The sequence below is a fragment of the Pongo pygmaeus genome, chromosome 9 (genome assembly GCF_028885625.2).
Source record: "Pongo pygmaeus isolate AG05252 chromosome 9, NHGRI_mPonPyg2-v2.0_pri, whole genome shotgun sequence".
Taxonomy (NCBI): Eukaryota; Metazoa; Chordata; class Mammalia; order Primates; family Hominidae; genus Pongo; species Pongo pygmaeus.
The window spans coordinates 78194991-78208880 of NC_072382.2; the positions used below are offsets into that span (position 1 = coordinate 78194991).

Consider the following 13890-nt stretch of genomic DNA (forward strand, 5'->3'; position numbering starts at 1 on the left):
TAGGTTATCTGATATGTGAATGTTTGATCTGCAATCTAATCCTTTGTATTGGCTCAACAGAAAAAGGAAGAGAAAATGAATATGAAATTTTCAAAAAGCCTATCAACCAACTTGAACTAATTGACATTTATAGAATACTACACCCAACAACTGAAGAGGGCACATAATCTTCAGGGGGACATGGGAAGCTCACCAAGATAAACCATATAGTGAGTCATAAAATAAGTTTAGAATTTAAGCCATAGAATTTAAAAGGGTTGAAATTATACGGGTTTGTTCTCTGGTCACAATAAGCTTAAATTAGAAATCAATAACTAAAGTAGCTAGAAAATCCTCAAGTGTTTAAAAAGTTAGCAATATACTTCTAAATAATCCACGAGTCTAATGAGAAATGAGAAAACTTTAAACATTTTAAGTTGGATAACAAAGAAACAATATATCAACATCATTTGTGGGAGAAAATTAAAGCAATGCTTATAGTAAATTTAGAGCTTTAAGGCTGGGCGCAATGGCTCATGCCAGAGGTTGCAGTAAGCCGAGATCACTCCACTGCACTGCAAACTGGGCAACAGAGTGAGACCCTGTCTCAAAAGATAAAAAATAAATAAGTTTATAGCTTTAAATGTTTACATTAGAAAGAAGATCTAAAACAGGTCATCTAATTTTCTACCCTAAAAAAGCCATCTATTAGCAAGAACAACAAATTAAAACCGAAGTCAGTGTGAAAATTATAAAGAGCAGAAATCAATGAAATAGGAAAGTAAAGGTGCAATAGGAAAAAGATAACAAAGCCAAAATTCAGTGTTTTGAAATGATTAAAATTCATAAACCCCTAGCAAGACTGATCAAGAAAAACAGAAAAAATAAAAACTTCCAGCATCAAAATGCATTAGAACTAAAGGTGGCAGTTGCACAACAATGTAAATGTACTAAGTGTCACTGAATTGTTCACTTTAAAATTTTATGTTAGGCTGGGCGTGGTGGCTCATGCCTATAATCCCAGCACTTTGGGAGGCCGAGGTGGGTGGATCACCTGAGGTCAGGAGTTCGAGACCAGCCTGACCAACATGATGAAACCCCGTCTCTACTAAAAATACAAAAATTAGCTAGGCGTGGTGGTGTGCACCTGTAATCCCAGCTACTTGGGAGGCTGAGGCAGGAGAATCACTTGAACCTGGGAGGCAGAGGTTGCAGTGAACCGAGATCACACCATTGCACTCCAGCCCGGGCAACAAGAGTGAAACTCCGTCTCAAAAAAAAAAAAAAAAAAAAATTATGTTATGTGAATTTCACCTCAATACAATTTTTTATTTAAAATTTTTTTTTAAACATTAAAAATAGACCAATAACAAGGAGTAATAAAAAGTAATACAAAGTCTACCAACAAAGAAAAGCCCAGGACATAATGGCTTCACTGCTGAATTCCACCAAACACTTAAAGAAGAACTAATATCAATCCTTCTCAAACTCTTTCAAAAAAATAAAGTGGAGGGAATACTTCCAAACTCATTTTACTAGGCCAGCATTACCTTGATACCAAAGCAAGATACGGACACTACAAGAAAAGAAAATTACAGGCCAATATCACCAATGAAATCCTGAGACATAAAAATCCCAACACAATACTAACAAACTGAATTCAACAGCACCATAAAAGAATCATTCACCATAATCAAGTGGGATTTCTCCCTGGGATAGAAGGAGGGTTCATCATCCTTGTATGATGAACAAGGAGGGAAAATCAATAAATGTGACACACTGCATTAACAGAATGAAACACAAAAACCATATGATCATCTTAATAGATGTAGAAAAAGCATTTAACAAAATTCAACACCCTTTCATGATGAAAACTCTCAACAGATTACGTATAGAAGGAATATACCAAAATACAATAAAGGCCATTCTGGACATGGCCACAGCTAAAATCATACTCAATGGTGAAAAGTTGAAAGCTTTTCCTCTAAGATCAGGAACAAGACAAGGATGCCAAATCTCACCACTTCTTTTTGACATAGTACTGTAAGTCTTAGCCAGAGCAATTAGGCAAGAGAAAGAGATAAAAGGCATCCAAATAAGAAAGAAGTTAGATTGTCTCTGCAGATGACATGACCTTTTATATAGAAAATCCTAAAGAATCCACAAAAAAAAAAACTACTAAAACTAATACATTCAGTTTATCGGTTGCAAAGTTGCAGGATACAAAATCAACATACAAAAATCAGTAGCATTTCTTTCTATGTACTAACAACTACCTAACTGATGAAAATAAGAAAATAATCCCATTTACAATAGCAACAAAAATAGAATTCTTAGGAATAAAACTTTACCAAGGAGGTGAAAGACCTGTACACTAAAAACTATGAAACACTGATGAAAGGGGCCGGGTGCGGTGGCTCACACCTTATAATCCCAGCATTTTGGGAGGCTGAGGCGGGTGGATTACCTGAGGTCAGGAGTTTGAGACCAGCCTGGCTAACATGGGGAAACCTGGTCTCTACTAAAAATATAAAAAATTAGCAGGGTGCAGCGGTATGTGCCTGTAATCCCAGCTACTTGGGAGGTTGAAGCAGGAGAATCACTTGAACCCAGGAGGCAGAGGTTGCAATGAGCGGAGATTGTGCCACCGCACTCCAGCCTGGATGACGGAGCAAGACTGTTTCAGAAAAAAAAAAAAAAAAAAAATTGATGAAAGAATTTTAAAAAAACACAAATAAATGAAAAGTTATGTGTTTATGGATTGAAAGACTTAATATTGTTACAATGTCAAAATTACCCAAAGCAATCTACAGATTCAACATAATCCCTCTCAAACTTCCCATGTAATTTTTCACAGAAATCGAAAAAAAAATCCTTAAATTTGTATGACCACTAATGATTTCCAAAAGCCAAGGCAATCTTGTGCAAAAAGAACAAGGCTGGACACATCACATTCCCTAATTTCAAAATATATTACAAAGGTGTGATAATCAAAACAGATGGTAATGGCATAAAAACAGACACATACCAGTGGAACAGAATAGAGAGCCCAGAAGTAAATTCACGTCATTATAGTTAATTGAATTTCAACAAACATGCCAAGAACATACAATGGGGAAAGGACAATCTCTTCAATAAATGGTGTTGAGAAATTGGATAGGCACATGCAGAAGAATGAAATTAGGCCCTTATCTCATACCACATACAAAAATCAAATCAAAATGGATTAAAGACTTAAATGTAAGACCTGAAACTAAAACTACTAGAAGAAAATGGGAAAAGCTCCACAACATTGGTCTCTGGGCAATGATTTTTTGGATATGACCCCAAAAGCACAGGTAACAAAAACAAAAATAGGCCAATGGAACTACATCAAACCAAAAAGTGTCTGCACAGCAAAGGAAACAATCAACAGAGTGAAGAGAAAACCTATGAAATAGGAGAAAATATTTAACAGCAAAAAAACAAATAACCCAATGAAAAAATGGGCTAAGGACCTGAAGAGATATTTCTCAAAAGAAGACACAAATAGCGAACAAGCATATGAAAAAACACTCAATATCACTAATCATCAGGGAAATACAAATTAAAACCACAAGGAGATATCATCTCACAGCTCTCAAAATTTTGGCTATTACAAAAAAGATGAAAGATAGTAAGCACTGGCAAAGATGTGGAGAAAAGGGAACTCTTACACACTGTTGGTGGGAATGTAAATTAGTACAGCCATTATGGAAAACAAGGTGGAGGTTCCTCAAAAAACTAAAAATAGAACTAACATATATATGATCCAGAAATCCCACTACTGAGTATATATCCAAAGGAAGTGAAATCAATATGTCAGAGATATATGTACTCCCATGTTCATTGCAACACTATTCACAGTAGCCAAGATATGGAATCAACCTAAGTGTCCATCAAACAGATGAATGGGTAAAGAAAATGTAATATATACATACAAAGGAATACTATTCAGCCTTTAAAAAGAAGGAAATTCTGTCACTTGTGAAAACATGGTTGAGCATGGGCGACATTATGGTAAGTGAAATAAGCCATGCAAAGAAAGACAAATACCACATGATCTCCCTTATATGTGGACTCTAAAAAAGTCAAACTCACAGTGGGGTACGGTGGCTCACACCTATAATTCCAACACTTTGGGAGGTGGAGGTGAGGGAACTGCTTGAGCAAGACCGCATCTCTATGCAGAATTTAAAAATTAGCCAAGTGTGTTGGCATGTGCCTGTAGTCCCAGCTACTTGAGAAGCTGAGGTAAGAGGACAGCTTGAGCCCAGGAGGTAGAGGCTGCAGTGAGCCAAGATCACGCCACTGCCTTTCAGCCTGGGTGACAAAGCAAGACCCTGTCTTTAAAAAATAAATAAATAAATAAATAAATAAATAAATAAATAAATAAAAAGGCCTGGCGCAGTGGCTCACGCCTGTAATCCCAACACTTTGGGACGCCAAGGCGGGTGGATCACGAGGTCAAGAGATCGAGACCATCCTGGCCAACATGGTGAAACCCCATCTCTACTAAAAATACAAAAAATTAGCTGGGCATGGTGGTGCGCACCTGTAGTCTCAGCCTGAGGCAGGAGAACTGCTTGAATCCAAGAGGCGGAGACTGCAGCGAGCCAAGATTGGGCCGTTGCACTCCAGCCTGGTGACAGAGCGAGACTCCGTCTCAAAAAAAAAAAAAAAAAAAAAAAAAGTCTAACTTATAGAAAAAGAGAGTAAAATGTTGGTTACCAAAGGCTAATGTTGGTTACCAAAAAGTAGAATGTTGGTTACCAAAGGGTTGAGAGAGAGGGGAAATGTTGGTCAAAAGGTATAAAGTTTCAGTTAGATAGAGGGAATGTTTTGAGATCTATTGCACAGCAGAGTAACTATAGTCAATAATAATGTATATTTCAAAATAGCTGAGAGTAAATTCAAATGTCTTAACATGAAGAAGACATGACATATATGTTAATTAGCTTGATTTAATCATTCCATATTATATAAATATATTAAAACATCACATTGTACCCTATAAATATATACAATTATGATGTCGATTAAAAATAATATAAATTTTTAAAATGTCTTTAAAACATTAAAAAACTTTGTAGCATAACAAATAAAACAGAGGGCAATTCTATACTCTATACTTTTGATTAAAATAATGCATTTAAAGCATTCTCAGTTAAAATGGCAAGAATAATCTCATTAAAACTTTTAACCACTCCAGCAGGTACCACTGTTATTCTAATTTACAAAGGAGAAAACTGACAATTAGAAACTTTTCCAAAGTGACCAAAGTAGTTGATGGCTAGGCCAGGTCTAGCAAACATAGAACTTGACACATAATAATAGCTCAATAAATGGAAGTCATAATTATTTTTCAACTACTAGATCAATCTCAGGATTAAGAGAGAAGGAAATCATTCTAGAGCCATTTTCTATTTGAAAAAAAAAGTAGAAAATAGAAATATGCTCAAAATAGAAGAGTAGTTGAGTAAAGAAAAATCTTCTGAATGGGAATTAGAGAGTAAAACATATATAATTTTCCAACGCTAAAAGAAAAAAAGACACTATTATATGATCAATCCATGGCCAGAAAGGCAGAAAAAGCAGGAACAGAAACAGATGCATGCAACAGCCTTTTATTAAACCCACAGGAGACTTTGGATATCTATTATCTATCTATAGATAGATTATAGATATTATCTATAGATAATAGATAGATTATAGATATTATCTATAGATAATAGATAATAGATATCTATAGATAATATTATCTATATCTATACATAGATATAGTTATTATCTATCTACAGATAGGTAGATAATAGATATCTATATATTATCTATCTATAGATAGGTAGATAATAGATATCTGTATATTACCTATCTATAGATAGGTAGATAATAGATATCTATATATTATCTATCTCTAACCTGTTGTCTATCTCCCTCCCTCTGTCCCTCCCCAAGGAAGACTTTGTCTCTAAAGCATTTAGAATCATATAAAAAATTAACCTTAAATCTAAGACAAAGGGGATATGGATTAAATTAAGCATGTTTAATAATAGTTAAGTTTGGAAAAGTTATCATTTTATTCTCAGGTGCTTTTAATTCTGAAAATTTGTCTCTAATTGTATATTTATAAATACAGTGGTTAATAATTTTAGTTTCTTCTCATGCTTAGCTATTTTTACATTTTTTAAATAATGGTTTCATTACATTCTTAATTATCCCTTCCAGAAATATGGCTATCTGGATCACAAAGCCATTTACAAGGAACTGCCATCCATCTGGTAATGGTAGGACGAAATAAACAACGTTTTGAGTTCTGACTTTTCAACGTCCACCTTTTATATAAGAACAGAAATGCCAAGCATACAAAAAAGTGTACTGAATGGTGAAAGATTAGAGTACACAGCGGAGGCTAAAGTCTATGTTCCAGGGATATAGTCAACACTTGATAATGTTTGTTGGCATAGGGAGGGAGGGAGGAAGGGGTAGGAAAAAGAAAGGAGATTCAAAGATAACCACACACAGAAATTCTGAGATGGAAAGGGGAAGTTAAGTAGTTTAATTAGAATGTGTATTTTGTGTAAGTAAGGCAACATGTGCCAAGAGAGGTGTGGTCAAACACTTACCTTAACCCATTAGGGAACAACTTCTTGTAGTCAACGTTTATTATACTGATATTGTTTTTAGCAAGGGTTTTAACGGATACTAAACGGCCCACATGCTGAAAACCAGGAGCCACGGACCTGACATATTGCCTATCATGAGTTGGCAACCAAAAAATCTGTAAGGAGAAACAAGAAGTCCTTCAGTAGATAATCAGCTATCCAGGTACGAACAGCCCCATAGAGAATGGAGGGAGCTCCATTCCAGCACAGGTAGTATTCTACAGAGAGTAGAGAGAGAGAGTCTAGTCCTTGGTGAAAGAGTCAACATGGGCTAGTATTTTGTTTTTTTGTTTGTTTGTTTTTGAGATGGAGTCTCGCTCTGTCGCCCAGGCTGGAGTGCAGTGGCACAATCTCGGCTCACTGCAAGCTCCGCCACCCGGGTTCACGCCATTCTCCTGCCCCAGCCTCCCGAGTAGCTGGGACTACAGGCGCCCACCACCACACCCGGCTAATTTGTTGTATTTTTATTGTATTTTGTATTTTTAGTAGAGATGGGGTTTCACCGTATTAGCCAGGATGGTCTCGATCTCCTGACCTCATGATCCGCCCGCCTCGGCCTCCCAAGTGCTGGGATTACAGGTGTGAGCCACCGCGCCCAGCCCTGGGCTAGTATCTTCTAATGAACTCTTATAACGGGGCTTTCACTAGGGCTACTCTGGAGCTGAGTTTTCTCACGACCTCTCCATTTACCAGTTAACATCAAGTGTCAAGGGCCTACTGTGTACACAAAGACTCATACAAGCAAAGTAGATTAGTTGATAGATGTGGGTGAATAGTGAGAATCAAAAACATCTTTCTGGTTAATGATGTTAAAAATCATCTTTGAGGCTGGGTGTGGTGGCTCGTGCCTGTATTCTTAGCACTTTGGGAGGCCGAGGCAAGAGGATCCCTTGAGCCCGAGAGTTCGAGACAGGCCTGGGCAACATAGGGAGGCCCTGCTTCTATTTTATTTTTAAAAAATCATCTTTGAGAGGAGTCATTTCCTGACAACAGGAATGCTATTATGACTCATCTGTGAAATACTTCCATTTGTAAAAAGACTTATAATTCTGAGAATTCATGGGATTTGGAACAACTGACTGCCCAAATGCAGAATTGCTTCTGAAAAACATTACAAGCAAATCTCTGCTCAAATAAGAACCAGCTCTCCTTTCTATATCATTCATCATGCCAAGTCTCCAAAGCCTTAATGTTACCCAGGCTCTTTCTAATGGATCTATGTTGGTGTGGTGCAGGTCACATTAGATAGTTATTACACATATTCCTCTTTAACAGGGTGCTGACATTTCATTTGGTTTGGAATAGCAAACAGCCTCAATGGTTTTCCCCACTGAGATAAATTTAACTGGGTCATTCCTAGATTACCACATGTAGCTGTATAAGTAACAATCTTCATTTCCATAGGAAGTAAAATTACTTAAGGATCCCAGGGTAGATGTACAAGGTAGGTCAAGTTCAACTACTGTGCTCCTAGGACATGCTACCCACCTCCCAACCTATGTCATAAATACTGAGATAGACATACCAGATGTTGCTCGATTTTAGAGGCAAGGATCACTCTTACTACTTGGCGGATAAATGTGTGTCTGAGAGGATGTTTTGGTGGAGGGCGATGAAGATCAAATATCACAAATTTTCTTTCCTTCTCTGCAAGTGTCAATAAATCAGCTAGTGTTGGAATCGACTGATTTCTTGCTCTTTCTTTATCTGCCTCTGATAGAGGTTTCATATTGTAAAATGGCCTGAGCTAGAAATAAATACATCAAAAAATACATCAAAAGCACTTTCCAGTTCTCCTACTATGTAGCCACACATCCAGCTCTACCTCAGTTGCTCCATTATCATTCAATCCACCAGGCCCTCTGAAATACTAGTCCTACATAACAGGTGACAAGGAGAGAAATAAAATGTAATAATCATCAATAATTACAGTGTTTGGAATGGTCTCTTCTATATCCTACAACCTGTTGTATTTGCATTGAAGGTCATGTTCTTATCCTGACCTTCCTTTCCAGCCTTTTCTCCCATAACTCAAGATAATACATCCCTTTTCAGTCACGCTGGCTTCCCATACGGGCTCTCGCTATTCTAGTTTTGTGTAACAGGAAGAACACATGCTTTGGCTTCAACTGAATTTAATACCAGCTCTACCCCTCCCTTGACTTCCTCGCCATATCCACTTGTTAAAATCCTACCCTTCCGATGCTATTTCCCTCACGAAGCTTTCCTTTCATCTTCCTGAACTAAAGAGACTTCAAGGCTGGTGCTGCGGTCATGCCTTTAATCCCAGCAGGCTGAGGCAAGAGGATCACTTGAGGCCAGGAGTTTGAGGCTAGCCTGGGCAACATAGTGAGACCCTTGTCTCTACAAAAAAATTTTTAAATAGCTGGGTGTGGTGATACATGCCTGTAGTCCTAGCTACTAGGGAGGCTAAGGCAGGATAACTTGAGCCCAGGAGTTTGAGGCTGCAAGTGAGCTATGATCATGCCACCGCACTACAGCCTGGGCAATAGAGTGACGCCCTGGGCAATAGAGTGAGGCCCTATCTCTAAAAAAATCAATAAATAAGGAGACTTCAATGGCTTTAAAGCCCAATGGCCCATTTTTATGCCTCTGTAACTGTATGTCTCATTCATATATAGCTAATGTATGTAAAAATAGCTAAGCATGAGAAGAAACTAAAATTATTAACCACTGTATTTATAAATATACAATTAGAGACAAATTTTCAGAAACAGAATTTGGACATGTCTTAGTACATTAAAGTTCAATCCTGGCTCACTATGCTTCTTGCTATGCAACCTTGGTAATAAAACCATTTAAATTCTCCAAGTCATCATTGCCCAAATTAAAATATAGAGGAGAGGAAGAATAACCTATATATTTCTTAGGATTATTTTGAAGATTAAATATGATAAAAATATTTACAGGGTCTGGGAGTATGTCTGGTACATAGATAGAAAAGTATACAATTCACATTAGTTCCTTCACTCTCTACTGACTCTACTGGAGTGTAACTCCCTCTTGGTGGGAACTGTCATACATTCTTCGAAATGCACAGCATTTCACCTAACACATGGGAGAACACACATATGTTTGCTACATTAAATTTAATAGATGGCAACTTTGATAATCACTTGCCATTTTTTAAATCATTTGAGTGAAGGCAGTGATAAAAGGCTACCTCCCAGGAGAAGGAAGTAGTAGAAGGAAGAAGTCACATTTTCTTAAGACTCAAGTAATCTCTCTTTTTCTCTACACAACTTTTTCATTCTCTTTCATACCTCTCCTATTTCTTCTTCTTCTTCCTTTGACCTAAATAAGCTGCCTTTTTTAACATTTTTCTCAGGAAAGAAACAATCACATTGCACAGTATCTCCAGAAAATTGCTAGGCCAGAAGGCAGATCATTGCTAGGCCAGAAGGCAGATCTAAATCATGGTTTAGATCTGATTGAAAGCTACAACTAATGGTTTTCTTAATTCTCAGGACAATAGAAATATGCTTCAGAATTCAAGATTTTGTTAGCTACTACCAGACCTAAACCAACTGGTTCACTTAACTGTTAAACCTTCTTGTGAGAAGAATTCATGGGAAAGACCAACACAAGACCAAAAATTCAAAATAGCAAAGATGGTAAATATTTAATCAATATAAGAGTTTAAAACTAGACTCCAGTAAACTTTAAATAGTATTATGGGTGTAGGCCTAACAGCTGAAGTACATTGTGCCTCTTTAGACTTAATCAGAAAAATAAACTAGAATGGATAAATGCCTGTTTAGACTATGCCCAACATGTGATTGAATGTTTTCAAAAAGCCACAGGAAGTAACCAGCTAGAAATGCAAATAAATTTCTGGTCCTCCAGATGAAACATCTGGTTCCTCAAATAAAAATAAGATTAAAAGGTCCTCTGTTCTCTGTGCCTCTGTGTAGACATATTACAAGAAGAAAGGTTATTGGAAGAGCCAATGTATAATATTGGTTAAGAAATAGAAAGACAAGGCCGGGCATGGTGGCTCACGCCTGTAATCCCAGCACTTTGGAAGGCCAAGACGGGCGAATCACCTGAGGTCAGGAGTTCGAGACCAGCCTGACCAACATGGAAAAACCCTGTCTCTACTAAAAATACAAAAATTAGCTGGCTGTGGTGGCACATGCCTGTAATCCCAGCTTCTTGGAAGGCTGAGGCAGGAGGCAGAGGTTGCGGTGAGCCGAGATTGCACCATTGTACTCCAGCCTGGGCAACAAGAGTGAAACTCCGTCACAAAAAAAAAAAAAAAAAAAGAAAGAAAGAAAGAAATAGAAGGACAATTAAACCTGTCCAATGATGCCACATCAAGGAAACATTCCACTGAATAGGCGATTCTGATAAGAACTGTAACTACATGTGAACAACAATACAATTTTCCTTTTTTTTTTGAGATGGAGTCTTGTTCTGTCACCCAGGCTGGAGTGCAGTGGTACAATCTCAGCTCACTTCAACCTCCGCCTCCCAGGTTCAAGTGATTCTCCTGTCTCAGCCTCCCAAGTAGCTGGGATTACAGGCATGCCCCATGACGCCCAGCTCATTGTTGTATTTTTACTAGAGACAGGGTTTCACCACGTTGGCCAGGCTGATCTCGAACTCCTGACCTTGTGATCCACCTGTCTCGGCCTCCCAAGTGCTGGGATTGCAGGCGTGAGCCACCATGCCCAGCCAACAATACAATTTTCTTGTTGATATGGGCACCACCACATCTACCATTAATTGCATTACTATAAAAAAATCAGATCACCAGAGTACTACAACCACTTAAGTAGTGGGGTATCTAACAATCTTGTCTTTTTCCATGTCCCAACATAAAACTATTACTTTGAGATCATTGTCAGAAGAACATCTCTTTCTTCTCTATGGCACTTTCCCTATACATTTATTTATTTATTTTTAATTTTTATTTTTCTTGAGTTTTGTTCTTGTTGCCCAGGCTGGAGTACAATGGCACAGTCTCAGCTCACTGCAACCTCCACCTCCCAGGTTCAAGCAATTCTCCTGCCTCAGCCTCCCGAGTAGCTGGGATTACAGGCACCCACCACCAAGCCCGGCTAATTTTTTTTTTTATTTTTAGTAGAGACAGGGTTTTACCATGTTAGCTAGGCTGGTCTCGAACTCATGATCTCTCCCCTATAAATTTAAATATTAGAGGCTGGGCAAGGTGGTTCACACCTGTAATCCCAGCACTTTGGGAGGCCAAGGCGGGCAGATCACAAGGTCAAGAGATCGAGACCATCCTGGCCAACATGGTGAAACCCTGTCTCTACTAAAAATACAAAAATTAGCTGGGCATGGTGGTGTGTGCCTGTAGTCCCAGCTACTCGAGAGGCTGAGGCAGGAGAATTGCTTGAAGCCGGGAAGCAGAGGTTGCAGTGAGCCGAGATCATGCCCCTGCACTCCAGCCTGGCAACAGACCGAGACTCCATCTCAAAAAAAAGAAAACAAAAAAATTAAGAAGCTACTTTGCAAAAAGAACCACAAGAAGAAATGTACTACAGACAAATTGTTTTTAGAAGCTTCAGAAGGTTCTATTGCACATTATCAAATTACAGCTCATATGAACATTACTATATTGATTCAAAAAACAACCAAATAGACTTCTGGTTTCTGGTTCCACATGTAAGGAGCTTGGAAGCTGTCGCTCCATCCTAACAACAAGTAAAAATTTGAAAAGAATGAAAAATCAACAATTCTTCTTGGATCTGTAATAGAGGTGAGGACACAGGGCAAACTGCTGCCCAGAAAATTGGACACACAGGTGAAAGGAGATGAATCATAGCTTACCAGAATGAGCCTAATAAATGGAAACCACTAAGGAAACCAGTGCTGGGGTAGGAAAACTTGAACCATCATTGACAAATTCCTGGAGGATTAATGTGGACAAGTCTGAGAGTTAAAAAACTCAAGGGGACACCTTGAGATACATGATTATGTTGTTTATTTGAAATCTTTCTACTTTTTTTATGTAGGCATTTATTGCTATAAACTTCACTCTTAACACTGCTTTTGCTATATCCCATAAGGTTTGGTATGTTGTGTTTCTATTTTCTTTCATTTCAAACATTTTTTTAATTTCCTTAAGTTCCTCATTAACCCACTGATCATTCAGAAGCATGTTGTTTAATTTCCATATATTTGTACAGGTTTTAAAAAGTATAACATCTTATTTGTAAAGCTTAATTTTGACATAAAATTTTATAAACAGTATTATCTGATTTTTACATTTTCTCTTTTATTTGAGCCAATAAAATTTATTTTTTTAACTTTTATTTTAGATTCAGTGAGTTCATGTGCAGGTTTGTTACCTGGGTATATTGCATGATGCTGAGATTTGAGGTATGAATGAACCCATCACTCAGGTACTAAGCTTAGTACCTAATAGTTTTTCAACTCTGGCCCCCTTCCTCCTCTAGTAGTCCCAATTTTCTATTGTTGCCATCTTTATGTTCATGTATATCCAATATTTAGCTCCCACTTATAAATGAGAACATGCAGTATTTGGTTTTCTGAGCCTGCATTAATTCACTTAGGATAATGGCCTCCAGCTGCATCCATGTTGCTGCAAAAGACATGATTTCACTCTTTTTTATAAGTGCATAGTATTTTGTGGTGTATACATTTGTACAGTTTTGAAAGTTCCTCTCATTGATATCTAGTTTTATTCCATTGTGGTCAGAAAAGACACTTAATATGATTTCAATTATTTTAAATTTGTTGAGGTTTGTTTTGTGGCCTTACACATGGTCTGTCCTGGAGAATGTTCCATGTGCTGATGAAGAGAATGTGTATTCCACAGCTATTTTATGAAATATTCTGTAATTGTCTGTTAGGTCCATTTGGTCCAAGTACAGTTTCAATCCAATGTTGATCTTTTGTCTAGATGATCTGTTCAATGCTCATAGTAGGATGTTAAAGTCACCAACATTTACTGTATTGGAATCTTTCTCCCCCTTTAAATCTAATAATATTTGCTTTGTATGTCTGGGTGCTTTGGTATTGAGTGCATGTATATTTATAATTGTTACATCTTCTTGGTGAATTGATCCCTTTATTATTTCATAATGACCTTCTTTGTCTTTCTATAGTTTTGGAACTAAAGTCTGTTTTATCTGATGTAAATATAGCTATTCCTGCTTGCTTTTGGTTTCTGTTTGCATGGAATATCTATCCCTTCACTTTCTGTCTGTATTTGTCT

General features: G+C 37.5%; 1 protein-coding gene across 4 annotated transcripts in view; it reads right to left on the minus strand.

Annotated features, from left to right (window-relative positions):
- The window catches only part of GDPD4 (glycerophosphodiester phosphodiesterase domain containing 4), an 88717-nt gene that overhangs the window by 24237 nt on the left and 50590 nt on the right, over positions 1 to 13890 (minus strand). For 3 of the 4 annotated variants that reach the window (XM_054437818.1, XM_054437819.1, XM_054437820.1), the window contains 2 exons: positions 8188 to 8409; positions 6624 to 6778 (listed from right to left, as the gene is read on the minus strand). In XM_054437818.1, coding sequence (XP_054293793.1) covers positions 6624 to 6778; positions 8188 to 8409 — 377 coding nt within the window. The remainder of the gene's footprint in view (positions 1 to 6623; positions 6779 to 8187; positions 8410 to 13890) is intronic. The other variant, XM_054437821.1, reaches the window with a different exon arrangement.